Here is a 24,174-nt window from a genome sequence, read left to right on the forward strand (position 1 = left end):
TTTTCCCCAAGTGCGCTTGAGCCATTGGCGGTGGCAGCATCTTGCTGTTTTGTGTTGAACGGCCGATCGGGCCTGATTGACTTCTTGAATGCAGCTCACGTGATGCCTGGCAGCTCGTGTGTCTGCAAGCGTTTTGTTTTGGATCCGAGATATCCGAGAGCCTTATGTAATATTGAAAGGCGAAAATTCCAAATCCTGACGTTCCTCTCCATGATCGTCGTCACACACGAGAAAGAAAGAAAGAAAGAAAGAAAGAAAGACTCACGTGTGCACCAGCGGGACGGTGGGATTACAGCAACTTTTACTTTCTTGTCTCTGAAGTCCTTTGTTGCACTTCGCTAGTTTCTGGACTTTTATTTGCATGAGAGACGAGGAGCCAGACATGCCGAGGGCTCGCAAAAAGGTAGCGAACCAAAAGAATTTTGGCACATCACTTTATTTTCTTCCCAAGTCAGTTAAACGAAAGCATAAAAAAACTTGGCTAATGATTTTCATATGCGCGTGGAACTAGACTTGGATGCTGTTCAAGTAGGGAGGAAGGAACTTGAGAAAAAATTGAGTCCAAAACCTCTCAACTGCCAGGGAAACATGTTATAACCACTAGTGTATGGTGCTGCTATCATTTTATTAATACAAAAATACAACGAAAATATTTCAATCTATAAACATTTTGATAACTATTTCAACATTTTTAATTAAATTATATCAGTATTTAATCTGAGAAATTAAATAATATTACTTAAATTTTACTCCACACCAAAGCACTTTCTATTACATAAGCAATAACTAGTCATGTTGACGATAAGTAATTGGCATCAAGGTGCCACCGGAGGGCGCCAAAACATTTTTTTGTGTCTGAGACAGAGCTTTGCCCAGAGTTTTTCAGCAATTAATGGAGGATAGTGAGGATAAGCAGTTCGGGGAAATGAATGAATGAATGAATGAATGAATGAATGAATGAAAGGTTACCGAAACGAATCTCTAAACTATCAAATACTGGACTCTAAATACTCGTGTCTTCACTGTGACTTGTAACGTGAAGCTCACATTCAAATATGAAATGTAATTATGTTTTACATACATTTTGGCATACATTCATGATGCAAAGCTTGTTTTCTGTTGTGGCAGTGGTACACCTCCAGCATTTACACAATCAATTAGATGTTCATTTGTAATTTTTATTTGCGTTTATTGGTAAGAAAAAAAACACCGCCGCCCCGTTATGCCTTCACTTCCGGGTGTGGTGCCCCTTTAAGGAGCTGGACGTGTCTTTTCCCCCTCAAGTGTTCTGGCCAAGAAGGCGTCAACAGCCAGCCAGCAAGCGAGTTGTTGTCGTGTGCGGATGGAGCAGCAGCAACCGACGACGACGACGCCGCCGAGAGTTTCTTGGTCTTTGTAGTGTTTTTGAGCGTCCATGGTGATGAGAAGAGTGGCGGTATCGTCGGCGGGCGCGGGCTGCGTGCGAACCGCCGCCGGTGTCAAAAACAACGCCGGAGGATGACCACCGGAGACACATTTCGGAGCCACATTCATATTTTTTTTGTCGCCCCCTCTTTTTTTTAATCACTACCTAACACGGAGCGCAGACTGCTTTAGCGAGACTTTTTATTTGTCCTTCAACAACGGATATCTTTGAGGATTTCCAACCATGCTGACTGGATCTAAAAGCACGTTCAAAGTCCGACAGATGGGGACGGACATCAAGGTAAGCAACTGGCCAACTCCATCCAGCGAACCAACTTGCGTAGAAAAAAGTGTTGTTGGGCAGTAACTCTTGCTTGAATAAGAATAAAGTCTGGGAATATGTTTGCAAATATCTTCTGATTAAAAACAGCTCATCATTTTGCTTTCATGAATACGGACAGCAGTTGGAGGTTTTACTCTGAAAGGCTCCGATTCAGACCATTTCGACGATTGTAAGTTCGACAAGGTCTCTAACAACGATTAAAAAAAGTTCTGTAAAAATTAGTGAACGTGTAGTTGCGTACTGTAAATGGGGTATGTACAAAATACGTGTGCTTATTAGGATGTGTAAACGTGCATATAATTATGTATATTTGTGTGTGTACACACTGTAAATGCATTTGTATATATTATGTATGTTGGTTTATATTTGTGCTCAAATGTTTGTGTCTGGATGCATTTTTTTCCTGATGATTTTATTGTTATGAATCAGCTGTTGGAGCAATTGAGCTATTGGAAAGAGTGAGTTGCCTCTGTAGCTTCCAGCCAGGCGCTTCATTTGTACATTTGTTTGTTTGAGAGGCCAAAAAGCAGGATGAGTCAGAGGCCGAAGAAGGCAAGCCGTCCAAGTTCCTTCTTTTCTTCTTCCTCTGTGGTTATTTTCAGCAGGCGTGGGGGAAACGCTAACAGATGCCTTTGGCGTCCGCGCGTGCGCTCAGCGGAGGAGGAGACGGGACACATCTGGTCGGCGTTGTCATGGCGACTACAGTCGAGCAATTTTGCGAGCATTCGATTACCTGTGTAAATGAGATGTGGCCAGCCAATCTGCTACCTTCGTTTTATGCTAATGTAGCGTGTCACGTGACTTGGAAAACGCCGACGTGCACGCGCAAGCTTTCGTGGAGGAGAAATTTGTCCCAGATGGCTTTGGATGTTTAAACACCAGACGCTTCTTTGTCTTGAACGAGACGCTTTTATTATTTGTAGATTTCACTTTTTTCTCACACGCTTTTGCAAAAATTTTGCTATATCTGCTAGATTGTTTTTTTTTTTTTGAAAAAGATTCTTTTGTGATACCCCTTGTGATACGCCAAACTGTCAAAGGAAACAGAAAAGTAATTGCAAACATCAAAGTCCCAAAATGGAGGCCCATGCTGCAGCCTTCCTTTGGTTTTGCTTTGAAGTCGAGTTTCGACTTCATCAGCATCAACATCTGAGCTCCCCCTCATAAGACGTTCATCCTCCCCCTAGAGAGTGTTTTGGCGCAGCAATGAGAGCAGCTTTCCGCTCCCTCTTTTGCTTTATTGATCGGCGGAGGGCCAATAGATAACAAGCGGCTGTTAGCGCCGTCCGGGGAATGGAATGAACTTAGTCGGTTTTTTTGGAGCGTAAAAAATGTCTGACGCCCTTTAATAGCCAATTAGGCAAAAGAGATTTGCGCTTGATTTGAACTTGTAAGAAGTTTGTTTGCTGTCCAGTTGGATTTGATTGGCCGGAGAACACTGAAGCTTCTATGAAACGTGGTCTTGAATGAACAGACTTGCATCGTAATGGCACGTTGGCTAACGAGCACCGGATTTCGGATTGGGTTTTATTGTGGAAAACATATATTCCATCTATGTGTTTTTTTTTCCTTTTTCGTCAATGGCAGTCTAAGAACAGTATCAATCTAAACTTCTACAGCCAAACGATTGTGTGACCACCCAAAGAATCCAACCGTGGCGTTATGAGCGTCGCCGTCGGTAAAACGGCGATTTTTGCTCATAAATGCAAAAGCGCCTCTCGCTGGGTCTTTCTAGTAAAATTTAGTGGCTCCAGATGTTCCGGCAATGGGGGAGATGGGGTTTTACCTTTGTGGCTTTGGGTTTTACTAGGAAAACATTACGGGATCATTAGCAACTCTGCTAACTGTATTGCGCGGTGACCTCATTAAATAGTTGCTCCTGAAGATTTTAATGGAGGGTCTTTGTCTCAACAGGAGCGGATGCTGAATCAGAGCAGGATGAGCGCCAGGGGTGGAGATGTCTTCGGACTACGTTGTCTTCCAGGTACGGAGCTAAAACCTTTTGCTCTAGTTCACCTTTGCTCATTTGTTTCTCCGCCTCGTTTTCACATGACCTTCAGCGGGAGGCCTTGTGCTTATCTGGCGACAAGGGGCTTATCTCATTTCACGAGAGACCTGGAATTTTTCTTTCACACACAAGCCAATGTTGGAATTTTTGAACACGAGAGGTGGCACATTCGTAACGGGTTGCGATGGTACGTGATACGAGATGAATGGAACAAGATGCGAAGGAGAGGAAGGCCTCGCAAAAATTAGCCTTTTCCTGTTTGGGCTTTGGATTTCCTTCAAGTCATGATGGAGTGAGCTTAGTTCCGCCAGGGCCCTGCAATTCCACATTGGGCCGGAGTTTTTGAAGTTGTGTTGTTTTTGTCAGTTGTTTTGCGTGCAGCGTTCAACCTCGACCCCTTTGTCCACCGTTTGCAGGCGAATGCGTGCTACAGAGGGCCGTCATGGTGAGGAAGAAGTTAACGGCGAGAGAAGGGAGAGGCTGGCTGTCAGGAACGCTCTTCTGCACGCAATTCCGAGTGGCCTTTGTGCCGCAGGACGCCCCCAAAGCAGACGTCAGCGCAATGCGTCACGACAATAAGACGAGTGAAGATCGGCATCGGCAACACCCCACTAAACAATCTTCTGTTGCAGGACAATGCTGAGCCGATCCTTTTGGGTGATCACGACATCGCTTTGGCATCGATCGAGAAGGTCGTTGTCGGTGAGTGAAGGAAACTTCAGTTGCAAAGTGTTGACGTTGTCAATGAATCCCCCCCCCCCTCTGGTTTGCGTAGTGGGCCCAAACCGTACCAAACTGGTGAGCCCCAACACTTGGCTCAAGTTCACTCCGGAGGAGCTGGTGCTTTACTGTCGCGACCTCCGAGTCATCTGCTTCCTCTTTGATCGCCTCACCCCTGATGCTCAAGTCATCGAGGTGTGCGTCATTCCCGCGTGCGTTCCTGCTGTCCTTGCAGGCTGACTGTCTCGTCTCGTTTTTTTTTTTTTAGATCACACATACCATCGCCAAAACGTACCAGCCTCTCAAGCCGGGCTCCATGTTGTCCTTCCAGAACGCCGCCCTCGGTAGCGTAGGTACGGACGATGGGCTGTCATTGAAATAATACAAACGCCTCGGCTGAAAGAAACCTCCACAAGCTTTACTCCATTTTGTACCCGGCTACACGCTCCGTGTGATCAGTGTTTCCTCGTTGCAGAAATGAAGCAGTTTCTAAGCAACCGGCGACGGGACGCCCACATGAACTGGCACGAGACGGCGGCCGAATGGGAGCGAGAGCTAGAGCGCTGCGGTGCCACCGGCTGGAGAGTCAGCTCCGTCAACGACCGCTTCGAAATGTCCACCAGGTAGAATCGGGTCCCGCCAGTCCACCCCACACTTGAGCCGCCATTTGAGCTCTTGTGCATTTAAAAGACAAAAACAGCATAATTAAGAGCAACCCTGTTAGCTTATTGCTAATCCAAGTAGCAGCGATTGCAACACAAATACTGGAACCTTTCATGAAATCATCTTTTGCTTCACTTGTCAATATGGACTTTTTTTTTAATTGATTGAAATATGTTTTATCTACTCTTTTTTTTTATGCCTTTTTGTTTCATAGTCTTCCGAGGTTCATTGTTGTCCCGCAGAAGGTTCTGGACACTGAGTTAAAGAAAAGCTTTGCCCACTTCAACGATGGACGCATCCCTGTGAGTCGAGTTCTTCCTCGCTTGTTGTTTGTGCCTCATGTTGGGCCTAATTTAAGGTATGAGCAAGCTTGCCTTTAAAGGCACACGTTTGTGTCGATTTGGTCAATCGTTTGTTTCTCCTTCTGGTTGAGGAGGGAGTTGTTTTTTGCGCCTAAACGGGTTCGTCGGACTGACTTGCAATTATGTTGTTGGGACAGCGCTGGTGCTGGCGCCACCCGCACGGCAGCGACCTCCTGCGCATGGCCAGCTTCCAGAACAACATCTACCACGAGAAGGACGACATCAGGTGCGCCCCAAGTCCCGGCGCAGTTGCCGTTTGGTTGTTTTTTGTTCATGGTATGCTAGCAACAGTAATGTGTGTGTCGCTTAGAAACCTGGAGCTCATTCTGTTCGGCTGCCGTTCGTCCGTGTGCGTGGTGGTGGAGCTGGGTGAGGAGCTTCCCTCGCCCGCCGACATCCAGTTGGCGCACGGCCGCTTGCGAGCGCTCTGTCTCGGAGGTAGGTGCTGCCGCGCATAAACCTCTGCTTAATACCGTTTGCCAACTAGTAAGGTTAAGATATGCTCGAGCAACGAAGGTCCCTGTTATGACATGCAGAACAGGAATCTTGGTTCTTCACGGAAGGGTAACTCGAGTGTTTTTCCTGCGCAGACATTTCCACCTCTGTGACTGTACCTGATGACAAGTGGCTGTCCACGCTGGAAGCAACTCGCTGGCTGGACTACACAAGGTAACCGCCATCATCTTCATCATCATCGTCTGCCTCAATAGGAAATTACAAACGGACCGGAGGTATTGTTGAAGAAACGTTCCAGAGCCGCACACAATAGCTGAAAAATGCATTTTATAGATCAGATGATATGTCCTCCCCCCAAGTAGCACTGAGTAAAAATTGAGAGATGGATGGATGCAGGCGTGGGGCGATGACAGCCAATAAAGCTCCTGCATTGTCTCCCGTAGGTGGTGTCTAAAGAAAGCTTCGGAGGTGGCGTGCCTGCTGCGCAGTGGTCACATGACGGTGGCGTTGCAAGGTGAGTCACGTGAGACGCTCCACTACGCCAACGTGGGCCGTCTCAATTATTCGCACAACAGTTGTCCACTAAATTGCGGAAGGGCTGGAAATCACAAATTTGGACCAGTACATAGTCAACTTTGGAAGTGACAACAGCTAGCACCCTTGAACTCTTTTGTCACAAAGGAATGCTTTCAAAGGCGTCTTTTGCTTCATTTTGTGTGTTGTACAGAGGCGGAGGACCGAGACATGAGCTGCTTAGTGTCCAGCCTGGTCCAGGTGATGTGTGACCCCCACTGCCGCAGCCGCCTGGGCTTCCAGAGCCTGGTGCAAAAGGAGTGGGTGGCGGCGGGACACCGCTTCTACAGTCGCACTAACTTTCATCGGGACAACGACAAAGAGGAGGTGAAAAACAAAGCTCATCAAGAGAGCTGCTGTCCAGATGCTCACCTGCGTGTATGTTGTGGTCTTCAGGCTCCCGTCTTCTTGCTCTTCCTGGACTGCGTGTGGCAGCTGTGGTCGCAGTATCCAGCACGCTTCCAGCTGACGGACGACTTCCTGCTGGCGCTGCACGACAGCGCCCACCTGCCGCTCTTCTCCACCTTCCTGGCCAATTCCCAACGGGAGAGGTGCAGACGCACGCAGGTACTGGCAACACCTCACCTCACCACCAATATCTCTGCTCTGGATTCTTTACTCGCTCAAACGGCTCCTTTTGCCACCTGTGGCCCCGCCCCCCCCAGAACGTGGGCCAGTGCTACACGCCCGTCAACGGCTGGCGAGAACCGCTTCACCCAGATAGTAGCCTGGAGCCGCCCGACCCGCCGCTGCCACCCGTGTGGGATTGGTCGCTCCAGTACTGTGGGCAGCGACAGGCAGCGTTCACGCAGCCCATTGCGCAGACGCGGCCGCCTGCACCCTTGCTCAACGGAAACCTCAACAGCCAGCTGGACGCACGCCGGGTAAACCCTGTGCAACACTGACACCTAGTGGCCATATTCAAAGATGTTCGATGACCACTGTGCGTTGGCGCTTGTAAGAAACAGGCATGGATTGACTCTTAAAAGCACATTAACTTTTCAATTTGTAAGAAATGAACACAATTTTATGAGGTATAGAATTATGGGGTCAGGAAAAACAATTTTGGAATAAAGCCCATCTTTGAAGGAAATCTAATTTGATTGTGACCACAAAGATGAAGGCTCCCGTTTTTCTTTTCTATGCTCCACTGTGACTGTTTTGCCGTCCGTTTCTGTCCCCCCCCCAGCCCAGCGACGCCACCCCCGGCTCCGTGTTCCTCCTCTCCCGGGGCGTCTTCTCATGTCCTGCCAACCTGCTCCCCTGGCGTGCGGGCGGCGCAGGGGGCAGCATTTCGGGTGTCTACCGCAAAAGCCACCGCAGAGCGCCGTCCTGCGAGAGCGTCCCTGGGCTGGAGAGGCTCCTGAAGGCCCTCTCCCTGGCCGAGACCCCCGTCAAGCCTGAGTCTGACCCCTACGAGCCCTTGCTGCCCCTCCTCATGAGTCCCTGCGTGGGACTGTGGAGGGAGTGTTACCACCGGGGGGCGCTGCATGCTCAGGTACGTGCACAGCTAGAAATTGTGACCCGACTGAACCAGATTCAGCAAAACAACATACACATTCTGCCCTTTTACATTTGGGGTAGAATTGATGAAGAACAACGACAACAAAAAAATAACCTTTTAAAATTATTACATCTTAGCATTATTGTTAGAAGATGGTTGGCCCCTGAATCAAATGTAGCGGAGAGCCTCTGAGCCGGTTCGTTCAGAGCTTTGATCACAAATGCATCGAGTATCTGACCATCGTTTTCAGCCGTCAATCAGTGACAAGTCTCTTGGGTGCCGTCTCCATAGCGACGTCAGCAGCGAGTGGGTGCCTTTCTTTTGAGGGGAGTGGATTGACGGAGAATAGGAGGAAATCCGCTCAAATGTTGCTTCTGATGGAAGTTTCCATTTGGTTTTCTGCCCAAAAGAGCAGACTTCAAATTTGCTTTTTGACGCCGTGCCTCAATTTGTAACGTGACTGCTTGTTGCTCCGGCAGGCCTTCTCGCACCCGCTCAGCGCCAATCACCGTCACCCCCTGGAGCTCTTGGCTGTGGAGGTGCGGCGCCTTCAGGAGCAGCTGGCCCAGGAGCGCCCTGCCGATGACTCTCGGTCGGCCCACGACGCCAACCTCAACCACAACGCCAACAACAGCAGCTTCCTCTTCTCTGGGTCTCCTGGAGCAGCTGCCATTCCCGCTCCGACGTCTGTACAGGCACCCAAAGAAAACGCAAACAAGCACACCTTTCTCTTTGGGCACGCTTCGGACACCCGTCCGAGTCACACCAACTCCAAATTGAGCAAAAGTGACGCAAGTTAATCACGTGGCCCCACAACCTTAAGGCCAAAGCAAGCAGATTTTCTTCTTTCACCAGGGAAAAAGAAGGTTGCTCTTATTTTCCATTTGGGAATGGTCAGCAGTAGAACTTGGCTTACATTCGCACCATGGAGCAAGGAATCTTTTTGTGCACTGAACATTTTTGTGCAAGCACAAAAGTGATTTTGTTGGCAATGTTTTTTTTTTTTTTACTTCCCAAAGTGGAAAACAACAAAAGACATTTTCCACTCGTTGCAACAATTCCTTGTTGGACACTGCATTAGGTACACCCACCTGCATATAGGCCAGGTTTTCCTAATGAAGAGTCTGTTGCTTTGGAGCTTGTATCTGAAGAGGAGGTGAGCTTCACCCACTGTGGAATTTGGGGCATGAGAGTTATTTTGGTATTCAGCAGCAGTGGCGGCGGCCCACCCACGTGCTGGCCGCTCACTCGCTTGCACGCGCACACCGGCACTCTTATCCTAAAGTCCTGTTCTTGGACCAAATATAGTATTATCTCTTCCAAATCGGCCACTGGTGAATAGAAATCGTATTATTAGGTACCGTGACCAAATTAGCGAGTGTACTATTTGTGTTTGTCTGTTTTTTTTGGCCCAAATTTCAGAAATAAAAAGCAACACTTGGACTTGTGCAACACACAGTTGACAAACTTTATTCGCGTTTTGCTTCAAGAAAATAAATACGGTCCGGAACAGTTAAAAAAGTAGCACGGCACTCACTCACTGCACAATCGGTGGTCGTTTTTTGGTCACAACTGGACGCCAAGGCATATCAAAACAGTTACAAATGCATTTTATGTCCAACTGTAAAATGTGGGAAGTTGCTGTTCACTGAAGCACAACACATGTTTATGTGGGTGCGCATGAATGAAGACGGGTGCGTATGAATGAAGACGGGTGCACCTTTCCTTGACTGCTCCGCGCGCAACAAGTTCTCATTGTCACAGTGGATCCCGGAGCGTCACCCCCACCAGCCGACAGGCTCTGCCTGCCCGACGCCGGGGTTTCGGAAGCATCCCAGCGACAAGGACGAGGCTCCCGGTGCCCCCAGCTGACCCAAAGACCTACACATGGGACAAGGGTAGTCGGGGAGTCCCTCGATATCCCGGAATGCTAAGTTCACGATGTGCCGGCAGCAGGCGTCGCAGTAGAGATGGCCACATGACAGGCGCTTGAGGCGTGCCTCGTAGCTAATGCAGCACTGGCAGTGCGGTGCCTCGGGGCCCAGCGATAGCGAGCCAGTCAGTGAGCTGCTGTCCAAGCTGCTCGGCTGGCTGCCGCTCAGCTTGCCGGCGGACCTGCCGGCGGAAGGCCACAACTGGTAAAGTCATACGTGTTTGTCATACGCAGTCCAAAATAGTAGCGCTCAAGTTTTGGGCTCATCTCTCTAAACTTTGACCAAGACTACTCAACTATATCTGAACTTGTAATGTCATTTTAATCCATATATCACATGTTTATGAAATTTACACATGAGTGGTCCAGTCTAAATTGCTTGAAACTAAATTAGCCACCCGAATAATGAAGCATTTATATTTTACTTGTCAGAATAATTAAGCAATTGAACCGTAAAGAGAACGAACAAGCCATTTCAACCCCTCACAAAAACGTTAGCAATAATAAAAAATCAATTTGAACAAGTTCTATGCTATTTGTATAACATTGGAGACGAACAAAAGGAAGAGACGTTTTGATTACAACGAGGAAAAGCTTGGCTCAATTAGCGCGATTTATGACGTCACGGCAAACCTCGAATTTCACAAAGTGCAACAAATGTCAAACGGCAGAAGACTATTTTTTCCACATGTCCACTCAAAAATGCGACATGGCACAGGAGTGCGTGAAATCGTACGGATTTCCCACAGCAGCTTGTTGCATTATTTGTCGAGAATGAAAATAACAATAATAATCCCAAAATTGGTGATGCCCTCGATGCAACGAGATGTTACGAAAGGATCCTCCGGCGCGCGCGCCAATCATTAGAAAATCCATTTTGAAAATGAAAATCAATCATCACCTGCTGGACGACGACGACTTGAAGCAATCAAAGCTGAGCGCGGCGAGGATCCGCCACAGAAGGTCCATCATGTCCACAGCCACCAGCCCTCATGCTGCCGCCGCCGCACATGCGCGCAGCCTCATCATCATCACCACCACCATCATCATCAGCGTCGCTGTCATCATCATCATCATTAGGTTCCTACACGGCGGTGGAGGTGACCGGCTGAGAAGTTCGACAAACGGACAGACAGTGCGTGCCACGAGAAGTCAAGCCAGAGTGACGCATGTGCGTTTTTGGCCACCAGGGGGAGAAGGAGGGACCGAGAGAGATATGTCATTGTCGTGCACTCCAGAGGAGAGGACGCTGAGGTGCGCGCAAATTACCGGTCTCTGACACAAGCTTTTTGACTTTTTTTCTTTCCTCAATAAAAACGAAACATACAAAAGCATGATACTGAAGCATGGATCTGCCAATGTGGGGTTAAAATGTTTGACTGGCAAATACGTTCGAAGTACTGTGAGCTAAATGCTACAAACGTAGCAATTTTTCCCATAATGCTTGTCCAGCTGTGAGGAAGAAAATATTTTGTTTTAATTATTTGGCCTCCATTATAGTAAATTATAATGGAGGCCAAATAATTAAAACAAAATATTCGGAGAATTCTGACTTTGAAGTCAACTTGACACAAGTGTGTGCGTGCCTTCCAGCGTCGTCTGCTCATCGCATCCTCATCGCTGTCTTATAGCGCCCTCTTGGTGCAAGGTTGATACTGCAGCCAAGCAATGAAATAGATCAGAATCCTTCTTTCTGTCAGTGGGCACCACATCATTGATGTATGTATCCTATTGTCCACCAGGGGGCAGCTTTGCGCAGGCCCAACGTGAGCCAATCAGAGCGCACAAGCCCAGTGCACGTGCAACACCGTGCACGCCCCACTGCGCCAAGCCTGGGTGGTGTGCACGCGCAACACGCACACGCGCATAAACACCCCCCCCACACACACACACTTGTTCTTTTTTTAATTGTAAAGGATGGATGGAAGAGGGGGCGTGGTCACCCTAGCATCGTCATCAGCCATCACGACGTCGACAACTGAGGGGAAAGAAGACAGGAGGAGCCGCTTCATATTGCCTGCACTAAAATAGAAGAGAAAAAAATCCAGTAAGGTAAGAGAGATTTGTTTTATTACCATTATGATTAATGTACATAAATGTACATGGTGTTATATTAAGTTTTAACCAAAAATGATCGAGAATGGTGGGGGGATGAAAGGAAGAGGCTAATCATCATCAATTGGCTCCATTGGATTGAAGCGATAAGAGACGTCGTTGCGTTGCGTTGCGTTGCGTTGCGTGAGTGGCTCCCTCCACCGAGGAAAAGGAACAAAAAAAAAAAAAAGGCTTGAAGGTGAACTTGGCGCCACGTTATTGCGTTTCAATCGTGTGCAATCTGGAAGTGGTTTTCTTATCTGTTGATTTCTTTTCCGACTAATTTTTAAGCACATTAATTACTCTTTTATTGCGTGAAACGTGCATGCAGTAAAAGGGGTCTGTATGCATGCGGGGGGGGGGGGGGGTCTCCCTCGCTCTGCGTCGTGCGTCAAAATGACCTTGTCATGTGCACTTGTGCACCATTGCTGCTGCCTTAACCCCCTGATACACATTTGATGGGAGGATGGATGAATGTATGAAGATACAAATTAGGTATTCAGCAACTACTACCCCCCCCCCCCCCCACACACACACACACAGGCCGTTCGTTGTTGCTCATTTGCATCCGAGCTTGTGCTCATCTTCACACCAGCCACCACCATCATCATCCTCTTCATGAGCACTCTTGTTATGACGTCACACACCGGGAGCATCTTTGGCAGACAATATAACGTTTGCAACGTCATAAGCTCTCAAGTCAACTACAGCATGGTTCCTTGAGATTCATATCCTGCGTCTGAAGCTCTTAATTAAAAATGGTTTTGCTGCTCCCAGATGAAGATTACTGTGAAACTAATTTTGTCCTACAGCGCCCTCTGCTGTCAATTGCAATTGATGTCAAAGTGACCTCGGGCTCGCATGGCTCACGTCACGGCTGGCCTGTTTGCCGCGTTTGGTCTCATGCCCACTTTTGACGTCAATTTCAGTCGACAGCCGTGGCAAAATGGCTCCCGCCTGAGATGCATGCTTAAGTCTGATTTCACATTCAGCACAAAACCATCTTTTTGACACAGGAGGAGGGAGGAATGTTTTTGTGGTCGCTATAGTAACAAGGAGGCAAGTGCTAATATCATGCCAGCGCCACACAATCGTTACAAGAAAGGCGTCATAATTGCAAATAAGCAATGTGCTCAAATGTTGTCGTGGGAAGCTGACATTTGTCTTGTAAATATTCTACTTGGAGTTCACAGAGAAGCCGATGTGGTTCACGCGCTCATCAAATGTCAGCGCAAAGTGCCACTAGCTAATTTGTGTAACGCTTGAGCTCAGTGCTAACCTGGCTATGCTAATGAAATTGGTTGGCGCCCAACCCAGACTGAAGGCACACATGATACCATCTCAAGGGATCCATGTTGAGCTTTTCAAACCCAAACATGGCTTTAAATTCTAATTTGAAATCCCAATCCAGGCTTGAAACTCAAATTTGAAATCCTTCCTGCTGTCTGTTCAGGGTCGGGCGTGCAGGAGCAGGAGTGAGCTTGCAGCCGCAGCGTATCGGGAGTCGCGGACGTCGCCTTCAAGACTCCACGTCACCCTCCATGCGCTCGGACTGCTCCCGATTTCCAACGCACCAGTAACCAGCCAGCAGCTCCGCATCCCAAGATGGACGACGAGGGCAGTTACCGGGACAACCGCTCCGACTTCATTCGCGGTGCCAAGGACATTGCCAAGGTGGCTAAGAAGCAGGTGGGCAAGAAAATGGGGCGCGGCGTGGACAAGATGGCCGACGAGTACACCCGCCGCTCCTACAAGCGTTTCGAAGAGGAAGACGACGACGACTACGCCAGCGTGCCGGGCGGCGAAGACGGTGGCGGCGGAGGCTACTACCGCAACGACAGCCGTGCTAACGACGACGACGCCCACAGCGACTCCACCGAGGGCCACGACGAGGACGACGAAATCTATGAGGGCGAGTACCAGGGCATTCCACGGGGAGACACGGGCAAGGCGGACGGCGCGGTGGCGCAGGCGCAGGCACAGCACTTCCGGGACCTGTCGGCGTACGAAGGCGAGCGCAGGAAGGACCAGGAGGAGCTGGCCCAACAGTACGAGAGCATCCTGCAAGAGTGCGGTCATGGAAAGTTCCAGTGGACACTCTACTTCGTGCTGGGTTTGGCGCTCATGGCTGACGGCGTGGAAATCTTCGTGGTGGGGTTCGTGCTGCCCTTCGCCGAGAAGGACATGTGCCTGTCAGAGCCCAACAAGGGCATGCTGGGTAAGAAAGAGTTTGTCCCACTTTACCTCTGCCAAGGCATTTTTCCATCGGCAGAGGATTATTTCTTGAGGACGCTATGACTTGGATGTTCCCAGTTCTTGTTCCAATACATCTTGATTTGTAGCCCTAGCACCTAAGGATACCTCTAACTCTAATTTTAACCCATAATCCCAAATACGTATCCATCTAAAACATAATCTTATCCTGGCTTCACCCCAACCTGATCCTAAATCAAACACCCACATTAGACCCCTCAAAGATGAACGTTGCAACCTCTTCTGCACCCGTATTGTGCTGTACAAGTCCCACTGATAGAAATAAAGAGCAGTCTTGACATGACCACCTCCCATCTCGCACACTGCCACACACACGCACACGTATTGACTAGCTGTCAACAGTCTCTCCCGCATGAGCTCAAAAGGCTGAGCAAGTGTTAGCCGGTTTTCGCGGCTTTCAAGTGTCCAATTGCACTTTTCAACTCCTCCACTGACCAAATGGGTTTATTTGATTGTCAAGACACCCTGCTGATAATAGCAATGTCACTTCTCAGTCTCTGTGCGTCTATGCTGGTGTTTCCAAGGCGATGCCAGGCCTGTTAGCATGGTAGCCTATGTGCGTGTAGGCCTGGAGGGGCGTGTGTGACTCACACGCTTCACGGCAGAGGAACTGTGACCAGACGTAGCCGCAATGCAGCAACGTGCTGACCAGATGCACACTATTGGTCAAGATGAGGATGGGTTGAGTTGAGGTGGGAAAACTGGCTTTGCAGGATGGGGTTCAGGGCCACTAAAATCCATAATCATCAGGATTCACATACCTTGGGGGGGTCAAAGGAAAAAAATAATCATCTCCGACAGCACCTGGACAAACTTATAGTTGCTGTCACACTGCTGAAGAGACAAACCAAATAGTCGAGAAAAGCGACGGTGACGATGGTAGGATGTTTGGGGGGCAAGGGATGGGAGGGGGGGTCAGAGCAGCTGAGCATCTCTGTGGGCTTGGAGAGGAAGCTGGGGGAGGGGGAAAAGAGAGAAAGGGGACGACGATGAAAAGTCTGTGACGATGCTGAAAAGCTCCAGGCTGTGTGTGTCTCTCACTGAAGGCTTGTGTGTCGTGCACATGAGGGAGTGGGGTGGGGGTGGGGGTGGGGGGGTGACTATAAATAGTAATGGAGTGTTCCCTCTCTCCTGGGCTGAGGATCTTTGGCTTGTGAAGGTGGTTCGGCCATCATGAGCATGCCGGGCCTCGGCAAGGGCGACTCAAAGAAATACCTTCTTCTAATCAAGGCTCATTTGCCTCAAGTATTTTTTCAAAATCCCGGTATTCGTCAGAAATGAAATGATGTCTTGATCAATGAACCTCGTGATTCGCATTCTCTTGTCCTGACTTCAGGCCTGATCGTATATCTGGGGATGATGGTGGGCGCGTTCGTGTGGGGCGGCCTGGCCGATCGAATCGGGCGGCGGCAGACGCTGCTCATCTCGCTCTCCATCAACAGCGTATTCGCCTTCTTTTCGTCCTTCGTGCAAGGCTACAGTTCCTTCCTCTTCTGCCGCCTGGCCTCCGGAGTCGGGTGAGGAAACATGACTGGGGAGAGGCGAGCCGTGTTCACCTGACCTGCTCTCTAAAGTTCTTGTTCTTGTTTCCGCGCCAGCATCGGTGGCTCCATCCCCATCGTGTTCTCCTACTACTCTGAGTTTCTGGCACAGGAAAAGCGAGGGGAGCACCTCAGCTGGCTTTGTATGTTCTGGATGATTGGTGGCATCTATGCCTCGGCCATGGCCTGGGCCATCATCCCGCACTATGGTGAGATTTCTATCTGGCAACGTTTCCGTTGAAGTGTTACTCTTTGAATTGTAATTCCAGATTGGTCTCTTGATTTCTGGTCAATCATTAAGAGATAATGTCCATGTTTCTTCAGGCTGGAGCTTCCAGATGGGCTCAGCTTACCAGTTCCACAGTTGGCGCGTCTTTGTGCTGGTGTGCGCCTTCCCCGCGGTGGCGGCCATCTCGGCCCTCACCACCATGCCCGAGAGCCCACGCTTTTACCTGGAGGTCAGTCCAACTCTTCGAGTCACACTACTCACCGCTTGGTTCCCTCTGACATACCGTCAAATGTTCATTTTGGGCTTCACTGTGGCATGGCTGTCATGTTTGAGATGACAAATTGTTTTCTGTGCTTGCAGAACGGGAAACACGATGAGGCCTGGATGATTCTGAAGCAGGTGCACGACACCAACATGAGGGCCAAAGGATATCCAGAGAGGGTCTTCTCCGTAAGTCACGCAGATTCCAAACCATGCCTACGCTACTCTCAAAAACGGCAAAACATTTCCAAGAACGTGTTGTTTGAAGTGTCCTATTGTCAAACACTTTTGTCAATCTTCATCGGGGTGAACTGAATTAAACCGACCTGTCAGGTGACGACCATCAAAACGGTGAAGCAGATGGACGAGTTGGTGAACTTGGGAGACGGCGCTGCCTGGCACCAGAAATGGAGGATCAAGCTCACCTCGCTTTTCCATCAGGTACAGGAACATGAATTCAGGAAATCAGTGTTTGCTCGCCTGGGGGTTTAGGGACAGAAAAGATTTGCTCTGAATCAGCCATTTTGGGACAGTTCCAGGGCTTGATGAACTTCTACGAGGGAATGAGCCCCAATCAGAAACCGGTGTCCATGACAGATGTTATCCTCTGTCTCTGTTCTTTCAGGTGTGGAGTAATTTCCTGACGGTATTCTCCCCCGAGTACCGCCGCACCACGTACATGATGATGGCTGTCTGGTTCTCCATGTCCTTTAGGTAATCCCCAGGAACCTATTCTATGAATGAATTCGGTTTTTGAGACATTGTAACAGAGCATCCCGTTTTGCCGGCGCAGCTACTACGGGCTGACCGTGTGGTTCCCCGACATGATCAAGTACCTTCAGAAGCAGGAGTACGCCTCACGCACAAAAGTCTTTGTCAAGGAGAAGGTAGAGCACGTTACCTTCAACTTCACCCTGGAGAACCAGGTGCATCGCCAGGGACAGTACTTCAATGACAAGTGAGTCAGCGACCGCGAAGCCCGAGTTCCGTCGGAAAGACACGGACGAATAAACTCAACCACTTTCCAGGTTCATGAACCTGAAAATGAGGTCCATGGTGTTTGAGGACTCGTTGTTTGAGGAGTGCTACTTTGAGGACATCACCTCCAGTAACACCTTCTTCAAGAACTGCACCTTTATTGCCACACTCTTCTACAACACAGGTAAGGCAAGCGTGGCTACAATAATTGACCCGGGTCAGTTTTCAAGAGGGTCTGCCATCTGCGATTTACCCACAGGATCCACAAGTTTTGCTTTTGAGATCATGGGTGGGCAATTTCGGTCCTTGAGGGCCAGTATGCCAGATGTTTTCCATGTCTCCATGATGCAATGCACATGCTTCAAATGATCATGATTGTTAACCAGCTTCCTAACACCTGGCTGTTGGAGCACTGCTGGTCTCAAGGAGGGCTCAGGTCTTCACAGCTAACCATCATAGTTGGTGACATCGCAGTTGGTGACATCACAGCGCCACTCTATGATGTCATAGCAGAGCTTTTGTGTTGCGACTGGCCAAAGCTGCCAAAGGTGTCTGAGGTGACACTCACCAAAATTCTTGTTGATTGGAAAAGTTTGAGATGTTGCACTGGACTGGACAACACAAGAACTGGACTGCACAATGCCAGGGTTGATCTTGGGTGTACTGGTCGGGTCTGTGGTGACCAAAGCCGCGGGTCAGTATCTGGGCTCCCCTGCTTCTAAGAACTACTTATCATTATTGGAGACACTATTCGAGATCCCCTGTGACGGGAAACTCCTGCTTCCGCAAGACGATCAGCAGGATTCCCTAGACCCCTTCTTGTCTGTGGCCCACCCCGCTGACCCGGATCGTGACACAAAGAAGCTTGTACGTCTTATTCACCCCGATGAACCGCAGGCACCTGACTGGGATGAGGAGATATTTTGGGGTAAAAGGGATTTTCCTGAATCCCGCGTGCCATTGACAGTTATAAGGAAAGCTCTGTTGACTGCCAGAACTGTTCTTTCTCCTCCTGCCAAAACCGCTTTGAGGAATGCTGCCCCGTATTACAACCGCCTGAAGACATCAGGTCCCTACATCCGTCTCAACAACTGGTTCACAAGGTTCTCGACACCTCCTCGGATCGTCTTCCGTTGTGCCTCTGCCCTGGTTTCATTTGAGCTTCAGAGAGCTCTGCGGCTTTTCCACATCTTGGAGGTGCAAATGGTTTTGTTGAAGCACAAGCAGAAACTGATTCCTCTTTTGTTCTTTATATCCTCGATCCTGTTTCCTCTGGTATACGGTTTGCTTGCTCAATAGAAGCAAAGCCCCCCCAAGTCAACCTTGCACGCACCAGTCTTGTTTTACGCCGGGTTTTTGGATTAAATGACGACTACCGAATCTTGCACCACATAAAACCAAACCAGAATGCCCGTGTGGGTTCTTCTCGTCTGGGTACTGTGCTCTCCAAAGCTACTGTCCATCTCTTCAGCTCGGATGTCCCTTTTTACAGAACCGTGAAACATGTTTCCAAGCCAAGCTCCAGAATTGGAATGATACTGAGCACCCTGTTGTCTCAGAGTTGACGTAACTTTTGGGTTCTAAGGTCACCAATACAACTGTTCGCTTCATCTCAGACAGTACAAGGTAGTCCTCCTCCAGAGACCTTTGAAACAGCATTCCAAGCCAATCTTCTCCAGGGATCAAGTGACCCGGCTATAAGACAACAGAATACCAATCTTGATTTTGGGCTCTCGTCTGGGTTTTAGAGTCTCCAACTCTATTGTCTACCTCAGGTCTGATGTGGAGTACAGACGAGCTCTTTGAGAGATGTGTCAAACGATCTGAGAAAACTTTGCCAATGAACGAGACACCGCAGTGACACCTTTTGGATTCTATGTGGGTACCGTCTGCGTCATTTTATGTTTCCCTTTTTGAGACCTGTGGAACATGAAACAAATTAGAACTGATCAATCCATTCACCCAGTCTTGAGACTCTAGAATGGCACTCTTGAAACTGCTCAGAAGTGGCAAGGTCCACTCTTCCGCCACATCCTTTTTAGCCTAAAATGGTCTTTGAATTTGTCCCTGTTTTCAGTTTAACATTTAGACAGTAGTTGTGTCCAGTTTCCTGTTATTGACAAAATGTTTGCTTTAAATTTGAGAATAAAGATGTATGTTTCTTTGACTCATCAATTTGAGATCTACCTCACCACTCAAATTATGATTTTTAATAATTTTCCAACTCAACTAATATGATGACTGATGACTTCATTGTCAATCTGGTCTAACACTTTTCTGATAATTGTGGTCCCGACCCTGCCCTCCCCCCAAAGACCTGTTCAAGTATAGGTTGGTCAACAGTCGGCTGATCAACAGCACCTTCCTGCACAACAAGGAGGGCTGCCTACTGAGCGACGTGAGCGACGAGAACAACGCCTACATGGTCTACTTTGTCAGCTTCCTGGGTACCTTGGCCGTGTTGCCGGGCAACATCGTGTCGGCTCTGCTGATGGACAAGATCGGCCGGCTCAGGATGCTCGGTAAACACGTACGCCGTGACCGCTTGTGCGTTTGTTACCTGGGCCTTATTTGCTCGATTTAATCCACTTTTTAATCCTGCCATTATCAAGTCACAGCGTCAGTCATGACGACATATAATGACTAAAAAGCAATCAGACAAAAACTAATCTGACACTAACACGCACGTTTCACACAGCTGAGTGAAAAGAACAGACGAGGGTGTCGATTAATATCCGTGTCATGGAATAACAACCTTTTGACTTTTTTGCATCCCCAGCGGGCTCCAGCGTGATTTCCTGCATCAGCTGCTTCTTCCTGTCATTCGGCAACAGCGAGTCGGCCATGATCGCGCTGCTTTGCCTCTTTGGCGGCATCAGCATTGCCTCCTGGAATGCTCTGGATGTGCTGACCGTCGAGCTTTATCCATCCGACAAGAGGTACGCAAATGCTGATTGGCCACGTTAAACGGGATGCAGATATGCAGATAGTTGGATGGATAGCGAGACATAAATGGATGGATAGATTGAAGGATGATAGACTCGCAGACAGATAGATGGACCTCTGGACAGATACACAGAAGTGAATGTGGTTGTTCAACTTTCCCTTTCAGGACCACGGCGTTTGGCTTCCTCAACGCGCTGTGCAAGCTGGCGGCCGTGCTGGGCATCAGCATCTTCACGTCCTTCGTGGGCATCACCAAGGCTGTGCCCATCCTCTTTGCCTCGGGGGCACTGGCAGCCGGCAGCTTCGTGGCCCTCAAACTACCCGAGACCAGGGGTCAGGTGCTGCAATAATAAAAGGCCGCAGACGAGCTTACGCAGGTGAGATCGTAGCTTTGCTTTGAATGGAATCATGACGCAATTCGGAGAGCCCCCAAAATGTGGCAGAAGTCAGGGGTCGAGCAACTAGATGGCAAGCCACAAAAAAATCTAATAGGCCATCCACTCAAACACAAATCTTTGCATTTGAGGCGTTCATTTTGTTGACTGTGAAGCATTCCGGGTTTGTTTTGTTGTGGTGGGCACAAACGAAGCCCCGCCCCCCCCCCCTTTGCCCTTTAAAACATGAATTACACTCCATAACACCACTCGGCAAAAGTCATCAAGTGTTAATTTGAAGCACAAGCGTAGCGTGAGTGTGTATGTGCTCTCGTATTGTAAATGCCCTTGTAAAGAAATGCCTTTTTAGTCGCTCTCCTGGCCCCGCCCACCGTCACCTCGTGTTATGCATGTCCAAGTGTACGTAGGCACATGTATGTAAATATGCGTATGTACACGTATGACGACTGGGAACTCCAAAAGCATGCACAGTAGAGATGTGAGGCCAGGCCCTTTTCAAAATGCCGCTTTTCCACTGCCAGGTACCCACTCGCTTTGCCCATCTTACGTCAAAGTGCGAAAAGAATGCGACACTGAACGTGTTGTCATCCAAGAGGGGACCGAGGGCGGCAAAATGGAGAATGTGCACTGCTAAAACTATGCATCTGTTTATTCTTCTCCTCAGCCCAAGAAATAGTCCTTGATACGTCGACGGTGTGGTGCTCCAGTGGAAAAGCGGCATTATCATTGGTGTCTGAATGGTTGTAACACAAGCTACTTGTACAAATGTGTAAGACATGACAGAGACGCCTAATATGGGAAATTATATTCATAACAACTATAATGGTAACCAACTGTGTGAGGTGAATGTTAGCGTGAGTGTCGTGCAATATGGAATCCTTCAGTGCAATATCCCCCATCACAATTTTAATTCTTGATTTATTTATTTTTTTACCCCTTGGCAAAATGATTGCCCTGAACTAGACATACCTGGCAGGGTTTGACCAATAGGTGGCGCTAATCATGAGTGTAAATGAGATTCACTGCCAAGGGCTGAGAGTGTAACAGCACAGGGTCTATTCAACAACAACACAGCAACCGTAGTTCACATTGTTTCTGTCCAAACTGCCATTTTATAGGATAGCAGCCATATAGATACAACTTTATGTATGGGGCAGCCGCAATTCCATTTTGAAAACATTATGTCAACTATCCTATCTCAAAATGGATTCAATTCATTTACTTCCAAGTTCTGCACACAAAAAGACATTATGGATACAAAGTCTTGCCTATTCAAAAGGTTTTGTTAACAACATAGCTGATTGGTCCTTTTCAGTTCCTGGAACATCAGGTGCCAAGAATTCAACGGTTCCTGGAACCTCAGTTTCAGATTGCTTTTTTTTTTTTTTTTTTTAGTTAGTTTTGCGGCAAAAAATAACACCCTGTAATTGAGTAGAGTTTCTGTAAATGTATTAAAAATGATAAAATAACTTTTGTCAAAATTGGAACTGTGACAAAAATATTTTTCTAGGGTAATGTAAATTGATATTTATGATTTTTTTGTTTTTTTTTCCCAAACGTGCTTTTTTTGCAAATATTTCCCAAACCTGCATGATCATCATCATAGCTCGTCACGCCATTATTCTAGGGTGTTCTGCACAAATATTCATGTTATCAGTGGGTCTGTCATAATGGAATGTTGGGTGCAGAATTTTGGAAAGACAAAAATGGATTGAGTCCATTTGGAATAAGGAGTGCGAATACATGGCGGCTGCTTTTTAAATAAAGTTTGAATTGAGCCAGAAAGACAGTTCGTTGCACTAAAAGCGCCCGCGCACGTCGTACACGCACATGCTGGGGAAGCCGCCCAAATAAGAGCACAAATTCTACCCAACCAGACAATTGAACAAAGTTATAAAGCAGCTCTTGACTCACTCATTATTCATTTAAAAAAAAATTGATTTCAATGTGCCATTTGTCATGTTGTTAATTATTGCCAAATGTTTTTTACCGCTTGAGTTTTACACGTCACACGTGCGCCATCTGTGCTCTAGACATATGAACATATGTACATACAAATGAGGATCATAATGAAGCGAATTAAGTCTTCAGACCTGACTGTTTTGTCCAATTTAGGGTGTATTCAGACCTGACTGTTTGGTCCACTTTAAAAGGACCAGGGTTCGATTCTAATGCTGGTCCGGACCTTTTATGCAGGTGTGAATACACGCTCAGTCCGCGCTTGCCAGTCATGTGACCTCTACAAACAGGAATACTTCCAGCCCGTCTGTTTTTACAGATTTGAAATGAAAATAAAACACACATGAAACCAGGATTTCAAAGTTGTTTCAACAATAAAAATGTTGCAAAAAAAAAAAGAAGCAATTTCACCACAGCCCCAGAAACTTGTGGAGGAGCGTGGCAGAACTTTTGCACCAATGTATCTAATTGGAACCATTTAGCTCTAGGAACTACAGGTAGCAGGATCTAAAAGTCCCAGAACTTTAGCTTCAGATTATCTGTTACTATAGTTCTGGGTGAGAAAGAGCACCATGTGAGTACTTTTACGCAGTCCAGGAACCAATCAAGACTTTTTCGTTCCAGGAACCACACATAATGTACAGAGTGTCAAAGGTTCTCAGAAGTTATGCTTCATATTACTTCTTGTCTATTCAAATGTAGTTGCAGGGTACTGAATAGACCCTGCTAGTGGTTTTATGCTTTCCAGGAACCAAACTGGAGGCTTCTAGTTCCAGAAACAACAGGTACCAAGAACTAAAAATCATTGGAATTTTAGCTTTACTTCTTATCTGTCTGGATTTAAATTGAGGTCTTTGGTAAAAAGATTACCCTGCCCATTCTTTCAAAACATGTCTGATTGGATCTATTTAGGAACTAGCAGTGCAAGAACTTGAATTTCCTGGTATGTTGGCTACCTAACATATGTTCAGGGTTCATTTTGTACAAACAATATGGTGCCGTGGCAACAAGGGTCTGCGGCGAGCACAAAAAGCTAACAAAGCAATAAGTTGTCTGTTTTTTTCCCGTCCGCTAGCATAAAAGAAAAACAATGAAAATTCCTTAAAAGCTTTTTTCGTTTTTCCATTTGTTCACTGTAACAACGAATTGCTCATTTTTGTCGCTGTGTACTGTGCTGTAGGATGTGTAGTTTCATTGTAAGCATAGCCAAATGTGTGTGCAATCATGAATATGAAAGTAAAAAAAACAAAAAGATGTGTAAATTCTGTATGTTGTCTTTGATTTTGCGTGTTTTCTAAAAGAGAACGTAATTTAAGTAAATATGTCAATGTTATGGATCATAGTAAACTCAAGTGAGACTGTGCTTTTGTTTCAAAGCTGTGTGATATTTTTCTGAAATCTCATCATGGGGTTTGCAATCGACCCTTTAAAATCACAATGGAAAAACACACAAAATAAAAGTTAGGATGAAAAGAGCATCTTTGTCCTTCAATTTTCTTTCCTTATTAATGTTTTCCTGTTATTATATGGA

The 24,174-nt window shown here is 47.5% G+C and overlaps 3 protein-coding genes across 7 annotated transcripts; 2 read left to right on the forward strand and 1 right to left on the reverse strand.

Annotated features, from left to right (window-relative positions):
* Positions 1-135: 135 nt before the first annotated feature.
* mtmr11 (myotubularin related protein 11) lies at positions 136-9,493 on the forward strand. Of its 4 annotated transcripts, XM_085917615.1 has the most exons (18): positions 274-403; positions 1,285-1,705; positions 3,662-3,731; positions 4,172-4,308; positions 4,388-4,457; positions 4,531-4,670; positions 4,744-4,828; positions 4,951-5,098; positions 5,353-5,440; positions 5,638-5,726; positions 5,811-5,938; positions 6,091-6,169; positions 6,400-6,470; positions 6,684-6,856; positions 6,926-7,096; positions 7,195-7,413; positions 7,719-8,027; positions 8,513-9,492. In XM_085917615.1, the coding sequence occupies exons 2-18, from the start codon at positions 1,649-1,651 to the stop codon at positions 8,831-8,833; spliced, it is 2,355 nt and encodes a 784-aa protein (XP_085773741.1). In that variant the 5' UTR covers positions 274-403; positions 1,285-1,648; the 3' UTR covers positions 8,834-9,492. The 4 variants fall into 4 exon arrangements, with proteins under 4 accessions (XP_085773743.1, XP_085773741.1, XP_085773742.1 ...); XM_085917617.1 differs by lacking the exon at positions 1,285-1,705 and having other exon boundaries at positions 136-283; positions 8,513-9,493; XM_085917616.1 differs by lacking the exon at positions 1,285-1,705 and having other exon boundaries at positions 308-403; positions 8,513-9,493.
* LOC147052476 (uncharacterized) lies at positions 9,472-11,258 on the reverse strand. The gene is made up of 2 exons (XM_085917621.1): positions 10,868-11,258; positions 9,472-10,148 (listed from the first exon to the last, which is right to left on the reverse strand). Exons 1-2 carry the CDS (start codon positions 10,936-10,938, stop codon positions 9,812-9,814), a joined length of 408 nt encoding a protein of 135 aa, XP_085773747.1. The 5' UTR covers positions 10,939-11,258; the 3' UTR covers positions 9,472-9,811.
* On the forward strand, positions 9,681-24,110 carry sv2a (synaptic vesicle glycoprotein 2A). Of its 2 annotated transcripts, none has more exons than XM_085917619.1 (15): positions 9,681-10,171; positions 11,883-12,018; positions 13,514-14,278; positions 15,671-15,851; positions 15,933-16,084; positions 16,200-16,333; positions 16,465-16,554; positions 16,699-16,806; positions 16,991-17,079; positions 17,159-17,323; positions 17,394-17,527; positions 19,659-19,865; positions 20,123-20,282; positions 20,456-20,666; positions 21,349-24,110. In XM_085917619.1, exons 3-14 carry the CDS (start codon positions 13,666-13,668, stop codon positions 20,637-20,639), a joined length of 2,217 nt encoding a protein of 738 aa, XP_085773745.1. In that variant the 5' UTR covers positions 9,681-10,171; positions 11,883-12,018; positions 13,514-13,665; the 3' UTR covers positions 20,640-20,666; positions 21,349-24,110. The 2 variants fall into 2 exon arrangements, with proteins under 2 accessions (XP_085773745.1, XP_085773746.1); XM_085917620.1 differs by lacking the exon at positions 9,681-10,171 and adding an exon at positions 11,648-11,685.
* The last annotated feature ends 64 nt before the right edge of the window (positions 24,111-24,174 follow it).

This window comes from Syngnathus leptorhynchus, chromosome 8 (assembly GCF_054491065.1).
Source record: "Syngnathus leptorhynchus isolate UIUO chromosome 8, UIUO_Slep, whole genome shotgun sequence".
In the NCBI taxonomy this organism is placed as follows: Eukaryota; Metazoa; Chordata; class Actinopteri; order Syngnathiformes; family Syngnathidae; genus Syngnathus; species Syngnathus leptorhynchus.